Below are 18,256 nucleotides of genomic sequence, written 5' to 3'. Positions count from 1 at the left end.
GCCACTCTATCAGCCCAGTAGAATGTACCTGCCGCCATGTTTAGGTGTAAGCTACATGGCCTTTACCTTTCTTTTTTCGGGCTTCTTTCAATGAGCGTCACTTCAGGAGGCACAGGATTAGGGGAGTGCTGCACGATACTCAACTGCAGTGACATCTGGGAAACAGCTTCTCTTTGGGCTTCTAAGGAGCTGAGAGACCCATTTGCCTACAGGGAAAAGAAGGATAAAGAAAAAGAACCAAATTAGAAATAATGTTAGAATAAACAAAAAAAAAAAACTGCTGAAAAACATAAACATTATTGTAAATATTGTGGATTAGAAAACCAAAATGGGTCACTGATAAGAAAGAAGAATGCAATGTTAGGCTTAAACCCCCCTACTGAAAGCAGATGGAAATTCATGTTACCCTTGCACTTTAACATTTCAATGTAAGTACTTAATTTTGCAGAGAAGCAATTATTATGATGTTATCACCCTAAAGAAGTGAGAGTAAATGAGTGATTGACTAAAAGACATTACTATGGAAGATTGGCCTCCTGACATCCCTAGGCAGTAGAGCTGTATGCTAGTGTTCTTCATTTCTTTAATTGAGGCATCCAGGAATGTGGAGCTTCGTGGAATAACTTTAAGCACATGAACCCCCTAACTCACACACAAAGCAGGGAGCAGAACTTAACTCATCGGGCAATTAATTCCAATTATCTTTGCCATGTGAAACTGTATTAATAAAATATATAGAACTGATGAGTAAAAATATATATATTAATGCAGTGCATGCCAGTTCTATAACCAACTTGTAGTACATTTTCAGCTCAAGTAACTAGAAGACCATGAGCCCTGAGGTGAAATGTGGGTTCTACCCCCTCTTTGCCAACCAAAACAGTCTGCCCTCCCTCTTCCCTATTACCAGGCCAAGTAGAAGGTGCACCCAAAGCACCCGGCTGCTCTCTATGATGCCCTTGAATGATCTGAAGTATCCTTGTAATGGTAATTAATATATTACTTATTCTTTACCAATTCTTTGGTCAAAAAGCAGACTGCAAGATTTAATAACAGCCCCCCCCGAGGAAAAAAGGTTAAAGGATAAGTAAACCTTTAGAATAAGTGAATGTAAAATTGATGAGGGGACTATTCTAAGCACTTTTGTGATTTACATTTATTATTTATTTTCTTTTTATTCCAAGATATACAGGGATACATGTACTGATAATATGAATGAATTTTGTTACAACAGCGACACCTGCTGGTCATTTTCCCACCAGTCTGACCACCAAGTAGTCAAGGAAGTTGTCAGGGGAAAGACAAGAGGCTGCTCTGATGTTCTTCTGCTTAGGAAAGATTTGAGAAAGGTTTATAATTTTATTATTATAAAAGTTAAATGTGATTTATTGTTCCACTATAAATCCCATGCATTCAAAAATGGGAAACTTGGAAAACACAGGCATGTGAACACCCGAGAGCAAGAAACACCCACTAATATTTTCCGTGTTTGCACTTCGTATTTGCACAAAAAGCACCTCTTACTCTCACGATGACAGCAGATTAGCAATTTTTTTAATGACTTCATTTTGTGCCTTATAAACTTTTACTGCATTTCATGTGCCGTGGAACCATTGGAACTGTGATCCCCATGCACCGCGAATATATATAAATATTTTTTTTCCTACATAAAGCGGCAAGGCTGGAAAAGCACAGATGAAATCCAAGGCACTTTTGACTTGAGCACCCGCTGGTCAGATCCTGAAAGTCGCATTCCTGTCCTGGGGATTTTAGTTTTTCTGTAGAGGGGGGGAGTTATTATTATTTGAAGCATTAAAAGCCAACAGCTGGATGGCAGACACACACATTTATCTATCCCACTGCAGACAGATGTTTTAAATAAAACCCTATTTACATTTGTTCAGATACTGGGGACAGATGCATAATGCAGTCGGCTTGCAACGTGCCTTTTGTTATATTGAATTTCTCCGTCTCCTGGAGAAGGGAAGTATAAGATTTGTGGTGAACTTCGAGAGGAAATATTTCTTCTTTCTGCACGTTGAACAGCTTGGGGGGGACTCTGAGCGATTCGACTGTTGGAGGAATAAACACCCCAGCCTTTTGTGTCTGCCTATAAATACAGAGAAGCCAGCGCCAGGTTCATTGAAGGCATATACTAAATAAGTTCAGGCACTTGTGTAAGAACTACAAATCTAGGTGATTATTAATACAAACGGGGTACATTACAAAACAGAGGTAACAGGAAAGCGAGCTGATAAAGTCTAACGACTGGAAGGATTAATAGCCTGGTGCTCATTGAAAGGAATAGGAAAAAAATATGTGTAAATAAAGTGCTAAATCCAATGCCGTTTTCACTCTAGTCATTCACAGTCCCATTTTAGCTGCTGACTTGGCCTCTCTCTCTGCTTATTGGACAGAGTATGAGGTCAAATTGACATCCTATCCATTTAATATCTGGCCAAGGATCCTAGACGTATCTATCAGGGAGATTTAGAAATCCCTGCCATTCTCCTTCTTTAGGCTCATGCCATATTCTTAGTTATTTTTAGTGGAGAAGCACCCAAAATGTGCAGGAGAATAGTGATGGGCCAATTTGTCCCGTTTCGATTAGCCGAAAAATTTGCGAATTTCTGTAAAAAAATAGACGCCGGTGACAATTCCGACGCCGGCAACAATTTGACGCGCGTCTATTTTATCCAACTGCATTAAAGTCAATGGGCGTGCGGGATATTGATGAATTTTTCGCTGCAATTTTTGTAAATGTATTCGCGCCTGGCGAATAAATTCGCCCATCACTACAGGAGAACCTCTCATTAATAGTTATGGAATTTCAGTACAGGTATGGGATTAGTTACCCAGAAACCCATTATCCAGAAAGATCTCCCATAGACTCCATTATAATGAAATAACTAGAAAATTTAATAAGCATTTTCCTTTTTTTCTCTGTAATAATAAAACTGTACCGTGTATTTGATCCTAACAAAGATACAATTCATCCTTATTGGGTTTATTTAATATGTAAACTAAGATTCTCCCACTATGGGGCCCTAAAAAATTTTTTTTGCAGGGGGGCCCTGGCATCCGAAGTTACGCCACTGTAAAATATTGTTAAGTAGGCTTACGGTATGGAGATCTAAATACAGGTATGGAACTTGTTATCCATAATGCTCGGGACCTGAGGTTTTCCCACATAACGGATCTTTCTGTAATTTGGATCTTCATACCATTAGTCTACTTGAAAATCATGTAAAAATTAAATAAACCCAATAGGCTGGTTTTACTTCCAATAAGGATTAATTATATCATAGATTGAATCAAGTACAAGGTGATGTTTTATTATTACAGAGAAAAAGGAAATAATTTTGAAAATTTTGGATAATTTTGAAAAAATGGAGTCCATGGGAATTCTGTAATTCAGAGCTTTCTGTATAATGGGTTTCCAGATAACAGATCCCATGTCTGTAATAATTCAGAATAATAATAATCCTCAAAAATATCAATCCATCAAAAAAAGAATTTGTGCAAATGTTCTTTAAATGTAACAAGAAGAAGGTTCAATTGTATGTGCTGCAAAGGGAATAAGCAAAGCTCATCTCCTTACTGTCTCATAAGGCCATGCCTATAAAGTACAGTGAAAACAAACTGATTTTTTTTTTTCCTGCCAAAAAGTTAATCAGATTTATGTCAGCGTTCAGCGTTAAATACTACATTTATTTCTTATGATGATCAGGTTTTTTGGCATTGGAAAGGTTAAAAGGTTTTTTCCTGAGAGTCAAAAATGAAAAGTAAAAAAAAAAAAATATATATATAAAATTATACTTTAATTGAGATATTTTGAAAAATGAAGCTAGAGAATTTGGCAGGTGCAAAGCAGGATCCCATTAATATAGGTAATTAACATTAGCCTCTGCTTTAATTAACATGCTCGCTTTAATTAGCAACACATTAGACAACATTAGCAAAAAATTGATTTCACACTGCGAGGGATCATGGGGAAACAGTAACTCTATCTGGATAATTTAATGTACAAGGGTGTGGTATATACACACACATACTGATCACAGAAAAAGGACATTTAGAACCCCCTAAATGAAAGACGTTTTTCACAACTCAAAATGAATCAGTCATAACTACCGAACACTTGTAGTTTTTTTTACGATCATTTTAACCTGCGCTCCCCTGCGTTCGGGTTTCATGCGTTCAGCCGCAGGGGAGCGCAGGAGTAGACGCATGTAAACGGCGAACGCAGGTTGGGACGCAGCATGTTGCATTTTTCCTGCGTTCGGCGCTTACATGCATCTGTGTGAGTACAGCCATATTGAAAATAATTCAGTGCGTCTACTCCTGCGCTCCCCTGCGGCTAAACGCTGAAACCGGAAAACAGGGGAGCGCAGGTAAAACCGCTCGTCTGAAAGACCCTTTCTGGTGGACACAAGGAGACCCAATTCAACTGTTAATCAACTGCATCTGATCTTAAAGTACTGGAAAGTTCCAAGCAAATTTATGGTAATTGAATAATAATAACACACAGTTTCATATAGATGGGCTCTTCATAAGCCAATGCTGTTGAATTTACCAAGTTTTTTCCCCAAACTGAAACATGTGGTTGCAATATATAAAAGACTATATTTTCTGAATGACCCCCCCCCCCCATTAGGGTTCCACCTGGCCGATATTTTACTGGCCTGGCCATTAAAAATGATGGTTGATCCCAATGTTATTCATAGAGAAAAGGAAGGAAGGCCGGTATTTTTTTCCAGAAAAGGTGGCAACCCTACCCCCCATTAACCTGCACTATGTCTGATCAGTTTGGGGCATTAAAGGGGTGGTTCACCTTCAAACAACTGGTTGTTTTCCGATAGATCGCCAGAAATAACGACTTTTTCCAATTGCTTTCTATTCTCTATGTGTCACCGTTTTTCTAATATTGAAGAGTAAAGTGTCTTTTTTCACCTTCTAAAGCCGCTGTGGGAGGGGGGGTCGCCGACCCTGTAAACTGTTCTAAATTGATACATTTAGTTGATTAATTTTTTATCTTTGTCCCTGCTGAGCAGAATCTCTGGGTTTTCATTACAGACAGCTGTTAGAATTGATACAATAGAGAAATGGATCAACAAAGGGGCAGATTTATCAAGAGTCGAATACTTCGAATTTGAAAAACTTCGAAATTCAAATTCAAGATTCAAAATTGAATTAAAATCGAAGGTTTTTTTGGCTGAATAGGTCTGTTTTCGATCGAATAGGTCCATTTTCGATCTAATTTGAATCATACGAATGGAAATAATAGCGCATTTGATCGAACTTGTATTGAAGTTTTTCCAAATTCAGCCGAACCCCCGAATCCGTCGCAAAAGTTTTGGCGGAATACTGAAACTAATCCTAATTTGAATATGCAAATTAGGGTTGGGAAGGGGGAAACATTTTTTACTTCCTTGTTTTGTGACAAAAAGTCACACGATTTACCTCCCCGCCCCTAATTTGCATATTTTTCTAACAGTAATGAAAAGCGTTAAAGGGATACTGTCATGGGAAAAAAAATGTTTTCAAAATAAATCCGTTAATAGTGCTGCTCCAGCAGAATTCTGCACTGAAATCCATTTCTCAAAAGAGCAAACAGATTTTTTTATATTCAATTTTGAAATCTGACATGGGGCTAGACATATTGTTAATTTCCCAGCTGCCCCAAGTCGTGTGACTTGTGCTCTGATAAACTTCAATCACTCTTTATTGCTGTACTGCAAGTTGGAGTGATATCACCCCCTCCCTTTTCCCCCCCAGCAGCCAAACAAAAGAACAATGGGAAGGTAACCAGATAGCAGCTCCCTAACACAAGATAACAGCTCCCTGGTAGATCTAAGAACAACACTCAATAGTAAAAACCCATGTCCCACTGAGACACATTCAGTTACATTGAGAAGGAAAAACAGCAGCCTGCCAGAAAGCATTTCTCTCCTAAAGTGCAGGCACAAGTCACATGACTGGGGGCAGCTGGGAAATTGACAAAATGTCTAGCCCCATGTCAGATTTCAAAATTGAATATAAAAAAATCTGTTTGCTCTTTTGAGAAATGGATTTCAGAGCAGAATTCTGCTGGAGTAGCACTATTAACTGATGTGTTTTGAAAAAAACATGTTTTCCGATGACAGGATCCCTTTAACAAACATGATCAAACATAAGAGGGTGAAACTCTTTCTGGATTCCCCAGGTTGGAGTTTCATAAATCAGCCCCAAAAAAATATCATGCCTATGCTCTTGTGTCACAGTGAGGGAAATATGTTTTTTCATAACTCTGTAATGAAAGGCAAGCAATGAGAAAATGTAAAAATGTGCAAAAAATATCATGTAATCCTACAATAATAACTGAGCTGGCCTGTCTCATGCATTCACTGGAGGACATGAGTTTCATGGAAAATTCCACAAAACGAAGCGACAGTTCCTTATCCATTTTTATCTTTATAGATAAAGACAATGGTGGGGGCTTTAACCTATAGTCTATATACAGTACATGCAGTGGGAAATAGGACCGCAAGAATGGGTAGGCAGATGGGGCATGTGGCTAGAAGAATCCCACAAACCGCAACACTTTTATCCGCTACCCGACCCGGACCTGCAACTGCCTCATTCGCAACCTGACCCGCAACCCGCTGACCACCATCAAGCAGGAAGTGATGTTGCTGCAAACTGGTGACATCATCAAAAGTGGGCGGGGACAGAAACACGTTTTGTAAAACTTTAAAAGGAGTAAAATATAGACAATAGTTCATAACGTAAGAAATTTAGATGAGACCCGCAACCAGACCCGCGGACCCGCACCCCTCATTCCACAGGGTGCCAGCTTTTTTGAGGGGTAACCCGCTGCAGGACTAGCAGGGGTGTGAGCAAGCAGCTGGCAGGCAGGGCCAATCATTGGGTGCCAATAAGATTTGGCTAAGATGGGAAAAATATATTCTATTGTCTTGGAGTTAATACAGATCCTCAAACAGGTTGTCAGAGCTTTTACCCAAGGACCATCTTTTGAACAGTATAAAACATTTCTGCCTAGGAAAGAACCTGCATATCTTTCATGGTTATATTGATAAGTGCCTGAAAACATCTCATCTCAATCAAGAAAGGTATTACAACTCATTAATTATAGTTACAAATCATTCAAACTATATATATATCTGCCCTAGTGTGTAAAAGGATATTGCATTGCAAAGAGTTCCATCTCATGATTGACCCCTATTATGATAACACCATTTCATTTTTTAGCCTGCGTTTATTAATTGTGTTATCTTCTATATATCATATTAGATTCAGCTATTTGTATAGTTAATAAGTACCATGACTCTTCGATAAGACCCCGTATCTCTCATTCTTAAATCAGTTATAGGCATTCTGAGCAGCAGTACCATAAATGTTTATGAGCCATTTACATAAAGGGCAATTGATCCTGCTTTGCCTTGCGAGACAAAGGCTCTTGTCCTGGTAGTATATCTAGAAATAAAGCAAAATGAGGCTTCTGTTGTTTGCCAGAAATATATACTGTATGTATATATATATATCTATATATATATATATCTATATATATATATATATATCTATATATATATATATCTATATATATATATATATATATCTATATATATATATATATATATATATCCAAATAAGGGTCTATAGATATCAATCAGATATCAGTTGAGTAAGGTATCAGGGAGTCCACCAGAAAAAGGGCCAGAAAACTACCAACAAGAAGGGCAGCCAAAGCTTTTCTGTGAATCACATCAACACAAACTGGACTGAATTACACTAACTGGAAGAGCCATGTCTAGAAGGAAATATAGTTGGAAAGAATGTGGGACTGCAGATATAGCAAATCAAAACCGTGAAGTTTTGCATAAATTGTAATGATCCACTTGTTTGGCAAAGTTAACAGTCTCTGCCCAATTTGGCCACCAATGCCAACAATCGGATCATACTATAGAAACCCTATAGAAACCAAGCAGGAGAGAACAGTCTCAGTATCCCAAAAGCAGTCCTCATCCAACATTTTTTCTGACCTGCCAATTTTCAGAAAAGCAGGCCATCAGAAGGGCTCCATACAATGGACAAATAAGCTGCTGACTTGGTCTGGGCTGCCCACACATGGGCAGAATTCAGCTGCCCATATGGCCCCTTAGTGGGGAGGCTATCTGTCCATGTATGGGCCCCAATGATTTCCACCTTGAAAATAGGGTAAATATTTAATGGGCAGGTTTAAAAATCATTATGTTGATGCAACTCTCTCCCGCTAGGCTACAATGGCTTGTTACGATCCGATTGTTGGTCCGAGTGCCAAAAATTCGTATAAGCCTGATATAGCTCAGCGCATAGTTGGACTAATTGGCCAAAGATTCGCTCATTTAACAAGATTGTATGGTCACATTGACAGTGTTTCGCAACCTGCAGCCGATCAGACATTCCTGACATGGCCATACATTAAACCTGCAACCCTACAACATATAAATATTGCCTGTTTGAACCAGCAGAGCTAAAGGAATTTATTTCGATGGCAGATAAAATAACCTTTCTATTCTTGAGTAGAACCTTCCCTTTGCCAACAGAGAAGAGGAATGGCATGCAGAAAACACTGTTTGTGTCTAACATCACAATAAACGGAGTCATTTACAACCATAAGGTTCAGTTTGAGCTGATTTGTCTTATTCTTCACTCCATCTATACTAAAACTGCTGTCAGCTGAATGTTCTGCAATGTGATTATTCTTTATGCTTGGTAAAGAGGTTGCTGTGTTTGTCGGTGCAAAGGGTTATTCCCAGCCCATCGTCACACGTGGTAAAATGACCTTGTATTTCATTAACTGATAATGAAATGGATTTATTCCGCTAACGGTTTTAATTAAAATGCTGGAAGTATTGACTCTGTCTTTTCATCCTAATTCCCCAAGATGAATTATATATATATATATATATATATATATATATATATATATATATATATATATATATATATATATATATATATATATACATATAAAGGGAAAATAGAGTGCAGAACGTAGGAGAGTTTCGGGGTGAAGAAAATGCACGATATCATCTTCACGTTTATATATCTCGAGTTCTGCTTCTCGGTCAGTGCAGCCGAGTTTGTGAAGGTTTTGATATTTAATTGCCTCCTTTTCCAATTTCTGTTTACCTGAGTGTTTAATTGAAAAAAATATATATTTTAAGTGTAATTAAACTATTTCTGGAAGAGGAATTCTCTGCTTGCTGCCAGGACAAACACAATGATATGTTGTTGCTTTGCTTTACAGTCGCTGCTTCACATTAAATCCCATAAAAGCACAGGGACAGTTGTTTGGCCACTGCTGTACAGCAAAGAAAAATGGCCATAAAGTAGAAATCAGGTGAAATCCTATGCCAATTTCTCAGTTGTGGACCACACACACAGCTCCCAAAAGATATCAATCAGAAAGCCATCTTGTAAGTGATTTGGGGAATGTCCTCACTGATAAGAGGATGAGTCCTTTAGGCAATGGACAGTTATTGTGACCAAACAGGAACAGGACAGGCAGGAGTGGGATATGGATGGAGTGGACATAGAGACAAGACAAGGTGGGAAAGAGCAACAGGACAGACTTGGGCAAACTCAACGCAGGAACAGGACTGGAGAAGGAACAACCAAGAGGGGTTGATAGCAAAAGGCACAAGAGCTAAGGACTGGCCATAGTGCTCAAGCAGCCAGACGAAAATGGGAAGATGCTCAGGTCAGGAAAGGATATGGAAGGGGTGGGTTTATATAGGGCTCAGTCAGGTCTAATTGGCTGACCAATAAGGCTGCTCCGTTGTGATGGAACATCCAGGTCCAAATATGAGAGATAATAACTTGGCAATTGCTCACTTGGCTCAATGGTGGATTCCCAGCAAAGCCATACACATTGTTTTGGTCCCATGTGACAGACAGGACTGGGTGATGCCCAAGTGTGTTGAACAAGGATTCTGTAGTTGGTCACTAGTATAGAGTTCCTCTTAAAATAGAAAATAGTTCTTAAAGGGAGGTCTATTAAAAGGGTTGTTCATCTTCCAAATACTTTTTTTTTCAGATTGTTCACCATAAACGAAGACTTTTTTTTCAATTGCTTTCCATATTTTATTTTTTATTGTTTTCCCAAAATTGAAGTTTAATGTTGGTGTCTCTAGTGTCTCGGTCTGACAACTCAGTGATCCAGGAGCAATTTGCTGCATTTATTGATACAATTAGTTGATCCATTTCTCAGCAGTATCTGTGGAATATTAGCAATTATTGTATCAATTCTAACAGCTGCTTGTAATGAAGCCCAGAGATTCTGCTTAGCAGGGACAAAGAAAAGAAATGTATCAACTAAAGGTATCAATTTAGAACAGTTTACAGAGTCGGCGACCCCGCCCCCCACCAGAGTTTCTTTATAAGGTGAAAAATGACACTTTACACATCAATATTGGAAACACGGTCACAAACAGAAGATAGAAAGTAATTGGAAAAAGTCTTTATTTCTGGTGAAAACAACTGAACTGAAAAGAGTGTTTGAAGGTGAACATCATTCCTACCATTGATAGCAACTTTCTTATATCTATTTATCATATTATAAATAGTTATTATCTGGTTATGATCCATTATGATCCGTTCTCTATATTATACTCGCTAAAAACTGAACCTTATCTCCAAATACACTATCCCCCTCATATAACTGGGTATAAAGGATCTTAAGACCAAAGGAATTTAGGAGCCCTCTTCTAAGGGCAGCAATAGAGTAAAAACAAGATACTGTATCATCTCCAGTCAACATCAACCCCTTCCAGGTGAGTTTTCTTAATTCTCTGAAGGAAGGCAATACACAGACGGAATAAACAGAAGTTGAAAATGGCAACGGAAAAGAAAGTAAAGATGGTTGGGAAAAGATTATAAATACAGAAAGCAACAGATATGATCGACTGTAACATCATAAAATGACGTATAATTACCACTAGTCTATATTTATATCCTATCAAAGGAAGCCTAGCCAGTTGGGTTGGCATTACTTGTAGTGATGGGCAAATCAATTTGCCAGACATGAATTTGCATTGAATTTCCACATTTCACCGCAAGCGCATTAATTCGCCGGCAAAAAATCCGCCACGTCAGAAAAAAATTGACAAGTGGCAAAATTATTCTGATGTTTCAAGAAACACTCGCACACCCTAATCAATCAGATAGAGAACACCTGGTGCACAGCAAACAGGAGGAATCGGCCACCTCCCTAGTATACTGGAACAAAAAACTTCACTGGCACACAGGATATTTCAAGCAGGAAAAACCTTGCTAGGTATTTATTGCAGCATGCAACGTTTCGGGGTTACCCCCTTTGTCAAGCATAACAAACACATAGTGCACTAAAAATTTATAGGTGAAAAGGGTCACGTGATTCCAAATGGGTGTGGACCCAAGCAATGAATAAATTACTACATTAAAAATTCAAAGGTCAATAAAGTGCAAGTGCTGATAAAAAAGCCAAAACATCCTTGGCAAGAAATGGTGAAAGCATTTTCTTCGGTGAATAAAATGTTCATAAGTGAATAAATGTCCATAATAAAATCTTCTGTCCTAACACAGTGTCTAAAACATGAAAAGTGGAAATATAAAAGACATTTTAACCACCAGTTATAGTATCAAAGTGAAAACATGTATAAACATACATTTAGAAAAAGATAAAAACATTGTATCAAATACAAAAAAAGGGTAAAAAGTAATGTTACTAAATCACAGGCAGAGATAAGGAGATATTATTATAACTTTTCAGCAAACGTAAGAACAAACTGTCTAACCTTATGTGCAGAGAAAAATCTATCCCTGAGTTCATCCAAGGCAAAGCTGTTCATCTAGAGTGGAGGAAGAAGGCGAAATAATTACAAAAAACAGGCCATACTATATTCTTCATTAAGACCTTTAGGGTGCCGGGATTCGAGAAGCCAAATCCAATAGCATTCCCTCTGTAACAAACATTTCTTTTTATCCAAACCAGGTTTAAAAATTACTTTTTCTAGAACTTGCCATCTCAGCTGGGATACTTGATGTCCCTGCATGAAGAAATGTTTTGCCAATAAGGTCTCAGGTTTTATTCTTTCAGTCCTGACATCAGAATTTTTAAGACTTTTTAAAGAGGTTTGTGGAAGTAGCGGAGCCGGCCGATAATTACGAATATTAGACTTGTGTTCATTAAGTCGCAATTTAATAGCCCGACTTGTCTGACCAATATAGGTCAGTCCGCACGGGCACTTAAGACAATAAACCACGTCCTTCGTATCACAGGTAAAAAATCCCTTAATGTCATGTTCACTTATGAACATTTTATTCACCGAAGAAAATGCTTTCACCATTTCTTGCCAAGGATGTTTTGGCTTTTTTATCAGCACTTGCACTTTATTGACCTTTGAATTTTTAATGTAGTAATTTATTCATTGCTTGGGTCCACACCCATTTGGAATCACGTGACCCTTTTCACCTATAAATTTTTAGTGCACTATGTGTTTGTTATGCTTGACAAAGGGGGTAACCCCGAAACGTTGCATGCTGCAATAAATACCTAGCAAGGTTTTTCCTGCTTGAAATATCCTGTGTGCCAGTGAAGTTTTTTGTTCCAAAATTATTCTGATGCCCATTGACTTTACTGCATTTGGACCAAATAGTCATGTGTATAAAAATTGTCGATCGCGTCAAAATTGACACGCATCAAAATTATTTTGACGCCCATTGACTTCAACGTGAATCTCCCCTTTAACCGAAATACAATCACAGAGGCCGACTTATCAAAAAATCGCTGTGGGTTAATCAATTGCAAAATCCCAGATAACATTGGTGATCACTATAGACTAAATGAAAAAATGTGTTCTTAATCGATCCAGTTGTGATCAATCTACCCTAAAACCGGTCATTTGAAAATATTGATCAATATAGATATTTAGCAGATGAAAAGAAAAAAAATGATTTTTCTTTTTGCTCAAAGCTAGTAATGGGCGAATTTCCAGCAGCAAAGTTGACGCCGTCGGCCATGAAAGTCAATAGGCGTTTGTTAATTGTCGCCAGCATCGATTCCGTCACCGGTGTCAAACAACTTTGACCCCGGTGAATTTATTAGCCCACGGCGAACCGCTGAAATTCACCGCAAATTTACACCTGCCAAATAAATTCGCCCTTCACTACTCATAGCCTTTTATGGGATGCAACATCTAAGGGGCCAAACTACAAGCAAGCAAACCTTGGGGTTGCAACCAACAAGGAGCAATATAAGTAAAATAGGTCATCTTATCTATGTAATGGGCTGGCCCGCAAATTAATTTGTCAGCCAATTACGCTACTGCAGCATCCCAAACTACACACTTACAGGGATACTGTCATGGGAAAAAACATTTTTTTCAAGATGAATCAGTTAATAGCGCTGCTCCAGCAGAATTCTGCACTGAAATCCATTTCTCAAAAGAGCAAACAGATTTTTTTATATTCAATTTTGAAATTTGACATGGGGCTAGATATTTTGTCAATTTCCCAGCTGCCCCTGGGCATGTGACTTGTGCCTGCACTTCAGGAGAGAAATGCTTTCTGGCAGGCTGCTGTTTTTCCTTCTCAATGTAACTGAATGTGTCTCAGTGGGACATGGGTTTTTACTATTGAGTGTTGTTCTTAGATCTACCAGGCAGTTGTTATCTTGTGTTAGGGAGCTGTTATCTGGTTACCTTCCCATTGTTCTGTTGTTAGGCTGCTGGGGGGAAAAGGGAGGGGGGGTGATATCACTTCAACTTGCAGTATAGCAGTAAAGAGTGATTGAAGTTTATCAGAGCACAAGTCACATGACTTGGGGCAGATGGGAAATTGACAATATGTCTAGCCCCATGTCAGATTTCAAAATTGAATATAAAAAAATCTGTTTGCTCTTTTGAGAAATGGATTTCAGTGCAGAATTCTTCTGGAGCAGCTCTATTAACTGATTCATTTTGGAAAAAATTTTTTTTCCCATGACAGTATCCCTTTAAACACACACGTATAGGCACACCTGTTCAGCAGTAACACACAAACCCTTGAATCACATAATGAAATACAAACATGTATATTCCTTGTATATAGTGGGCAGGTTTATAAAACTCTGCAGACCTGGAGGAATCATCCTACTGCACCAGAAAAAGATAATTTTAAAGGATTAATTCTTTATCAGTGCTGCCGGACCCTCTGGCACAGGTAAGCTTCAATCAAGCAACAATCTATATCGGTGAGTCCTGTGCGCAGAATCTGCTCCCGTCCGAAAGAATTCGTTGAAGGTAAATCATTTTGCTGCATTGTTATTCAGAAGACAAAATACAAGCATTCAAAATATTTTACAGCTCTGAGGGGGATCATTTAGGAGGGAACGTAAGGGAGGAGGCGAGAGGAGGGGAAACACCGCACAGTCAACAACAACAGGAGCATATGCTGAAAGTAATAAGATACAAGACTTTATGGGCCCTGAGAGAGACAAGAGAGGAGTGTGTTTGTACAACTTTAATGGAGCGGCATGGCTGGGCGAGCATATATTTAAAATATATTATCTGCCTAGGGAGGGGAAAAAAATGGTACCCTCCAAGGATTCATGTGAGCAGAGAGAATAACCCTTTTGTTGAAAGCATGATCTGAAAGATAATAAATGCATGTACAATCCCCGGCTCACAAACACTGTTAAAACGGCCCCCTATTCACATGCTGTAGACTTCCAACTGCCTGAGGTGGATTCATTTCAAAGTTCTGAGCACAAGAGCATGACCGTTAACTATGATCTATTAAAAATACCATTTGCTGCCATGGGGCACATTTAATAAGATCTAGTGGCTCAGGGGTTTAGGGTGTGAGTTAGACCTTTACTGGGAATAAACACTCAAGGCTGAACCAGTTATTAACTTTTATGGCAGAGACACACGCTCAGATTGGGGGTGATTAGTCGCCCATCGACAAATCTCCTGTTCTTTGAGGCGACTAATCTCCCCGAACTGCCTCTCGCCGGCTAGAATGTAAATCGCCGGCAGGATGGCAATCAGTGCCCTTCGTTTTGCGAAGTTGCTGAAGTTGCCTCACAAGGAAACATTGGGTAACTTTGGAAATGAAGCGCTCCAAGTGCCATCCTGCCGGCGATTTAGATTCTATCCAGCGGGAGGCAGTTTGGGGAGATTAGTCGCCCCAAAGAAGAGGCGATTTAAATCTCCCCGAATCTGAGCGCGTGTCTCTGCCCTTAACCATCTGGATCTTGTGTGCAAGACCACCAAGACAATTCCTCCAGGTGGACAAAGCTCTGCATGATTTCCTGTTTGAAATATTTTATTTGGTTTTCACAATAAACCATAAAAAATCAATATGATAACAAATAGTATGCAGAATAAGAAGATTAATACAATGACATATTAAACAGAATGTATAATTTACACCTGCATGATCTCTTGATAAGCAATCAAGGTGCTGATTAGGTAAGCTCAACTGAACATACATGGCCAAATATAGGAATTTTTATTATGATTTGATATAATTGAGACACTCTTGGACCAAACTGTGTGTGCCCAGGATCAGACAGACAATACTCAACCTGACTATCTATCTATCTAGTTGTCGAAACTTCATAGAAGGGAGAAGGTCTTTTCTGGTCCTTAGGTCCTTAACACCTACCATTGCTGATCTGTGTCTCCTCCCTTTCCAGTGTATATCTCTGCCCACTCTCCTTACAGTCCTTCTCTATTGGCTCTGCAATCTGCCTCTTTTCTGTTTTCTCTTGGTCTAATTCCTACCTAATTTTTCCTTCTAGTCTGTCTATTGTGAAATCTGTCACTTTAGCAATCTCTGTTGGTCCTGTACAGTCTCTGCTGTCTATCTGCCATGTTGCGTCTCCTTTTGATATGCATTCATTCTCTCTCTCTCTCTCTCTCTCTCTCTCTCTCTCTCTCTCTCTCTCTCTCTCTCTCTCTCGTGATTTAAAGCCTTTTTATGTCCTGCCAACAGAGCTTCCAAATGCTCAAGTTCATTCAATGTGACTTTGCCCAAAAAGGTATAGTTGTTCTTTATCTACTCCTTGTCTACCCTTCCGCTTCTTGAGGATGTGGGCGTCCTCCATTTTTCTTTAACTTTGTTCCTCTTGCCTTTCCCAGATTTCTCTCCTTCAGACTTGCACAAACTCAGTCTCTCACTGCTCCTTTATCACCCAAGATCTTTGCTCTTTATCTGGCTATGTTCTATATTCCCAGGGAGCCTGTGCTTTCTGCTCTTGGTCTACCTTTAACCATTCATCCCCTCCATTTGCTGGTCTTTCATTTTTCATATTTTCTCCTGTTCACTTTTGCATGTCTGTATGTTATATGCTCTATCCTGCCTTCTCACCTGTGTTTTATCATCTTCATCTGGTTGCAGAATCTCTGCCTTGATGGTATCCAGCGCACTTAAGATCCAGCCATGCTGCCTCCGTATCTGCCTTTGCAGTTCTTTCCACTGGGCAGTGATCATCTGAAGCATCTCCTGGAAGCCTGGATATGTGATAGAAAATAGATTTTAGTTTTAGAGTATAGAGATGGCCAACATGATACAATATTACAGAAATTACTGTGTGATTCTTATAGTGGCCCATTTAAAGGTATTTTGTGTAAAGGGGTTGTATGGGTTATGCTTATAATAATTTGTGTTGAGTACAATAATTAAAGGGATACTGTCATGGGATTTTTTTTGATTTTTTTAAACGCATCAGTTAATAGTGCTGCTCCAGCAGAATTGAACTGAAATCCATTTCTCAAAAGGGCAAACAGATTTTTTCATATTTAATTTTGAAATCTGACATGGGGCTAGACATATTGTCAGTTTTTCAGCTGCCCCCAGTCATGTGACTTGTGCTCTGATAAACTTCAGTCACTCTTAACTGCTGTACTGCAAGTTGGAGTGATATCACCCCTCCCCCCCAGCAGCCAAACAACAGAACAATGGGAAGGTAACCAGAGAGCAGCTCCCTAACACAAGATAGCAGCCCCCTGGTAGATCTAAGAACAGCACTTAATAGTAAAATCCAGGTCCCACTGTGACACATTCAGTTACATTGAGTAGGAGAAACAACAGCCTGTCAGAAAGCAGTTCCATCCTAAAGTGCTGGCTCTTTCTGAAAGCACATGACCAGGCAAAATGACCTGAAATGCACCTACACACCAGTATTACAACTAAAAAAAAAAATCAAACTTTGCTGGTTCAGGAATTACATTTTATATTTAATTATTTGCAGTGTAAACAGTATAATTCAGAAATAAAAAATACATCATAAAAATCGTGACAGAATCCCTTTAAGAGGTCATTTACAGGAAGGAAAGCATTGTGCAAAGTGCTAAAAACTGCACACTTTGCAATTTGTTTTGCACTTGGCACACTGCCTTCCTTCATTGTTCTTGTGCCCATTAGTGCTCTTGTACTTCTGCCCGGAGAAACATAAAGCATCATTTATGTGCAGTAAGTATAATACTTTGTGTTGTGAGTATAATACTTTGTGTTGTGATTATAATACTTTGTGTTGTGAGTATAATACTTTGTGTTGTGAGTATAATACTTTGTGTTGTGAGTATAATACTTTGTGTTGTGAGTATAATACTTTGTGTTGTGATTATAATACTTTGTGTTGTGAGTATAATACTTTGTGTTGTGAGTATAATACTTTGTGTTGTGATTATAATACTTTGTGTTGTGAGTATAATACTTTGTGTTGTGAGTATAATACTTTGTGTTGTGATTATAATACTTTGTGTTGTGAGTATAATTCTTTGTGTTGTGATTATAATACTTTGTGTTGTGAGTATAATACTTTGTGTTGTGAGTATAATACTTTGTGTTGTGAGTATGATACTTTGTGTTGTGATTATAATACTTTGTGTTGTGAGTATAATACTTTGTGTTGTGAGTATAATACTTTGTGTTGTGAGTATAATACTTTGTGTTGTGATTATAATACTTTGTGTTGTGAGTATGATACTTTGTGTTGTGATTATAATACTTTGTGTTGTGAGTATAATACTTTGTGTTGTGATTATAATACTTTGTGTTGTGAGTATAATACTTTGTGTTGTGAGTATAATACTTTGTGTTGTGATTATAATACTTTGTGTTGTGAGTATAATACTTTGTGTTGTGAGTATAATACTTTGTGTTGTGATTATAATACTTTGTGTTGTGAGTATAATACTTTGTGTTGTGAGTATAATACTTTGTGTTGTGATTATAATACTTTGTG

At 38.4% G+C, this 18,256-nt stretch overlaps 2 protein-coding genes across 2 annotated transcripts in view; one reads left to right on the top strand and one right to left on the bottom strand.

The window, feature by feature from the left end:
* LOC108700312 overlaps nucleotides 1-18,256 on the top strand; it is a 782,191-nt gene that overhangs the window by 660,892 nt on the left and 103,043 nt on the right. The gene's annotated exons all lie outside the window — the stretch shown is intronic.
* LOC108700313 (A-kinase anchor protein 6) overlaps nucleotides 1-18,256 on the bottom strand; it is a 117,357-nt gene that overhangs the window by 61,041 nt on the left and 38,060 nt on the right. The window contains exons 7-8 of the mRNA XM_018233403.2: nucleotides 16,378-16,520; nucleotides 67-206 (exon numbers count right to left, since the gene is read on the bottom strand). Coding sequence (XP_018088892.1) covers nucleotides 67-206; nucleotides 16,378-16,520 — 283 coding nt within the window. The remainder of the gene's footprint in view (nucleotides 1-66; nucleotides 207-16,377; nucleotides 16,521-18,256) is intronic.

Source organism: Xenopus laevis, chromosome 8S (genome assembly GCF_017654675.1).
Source record: "Xenopus laevis strain J_2021 chromosome 8S, Xenopus_laevis_v10.1, whole genome shotgun sequence".
In the NCBI taxonomy this organism is placed as follows: Eukaryota; Metazoa; Chordata; class Amphibia; order Anura; family Pipidae; genus Xenopus; species Xenopus laevis.
Note: the sequence above shows the minus strand (reverse complement) of the source record. Positions and strands in the feature narration are given on the sequence as shown.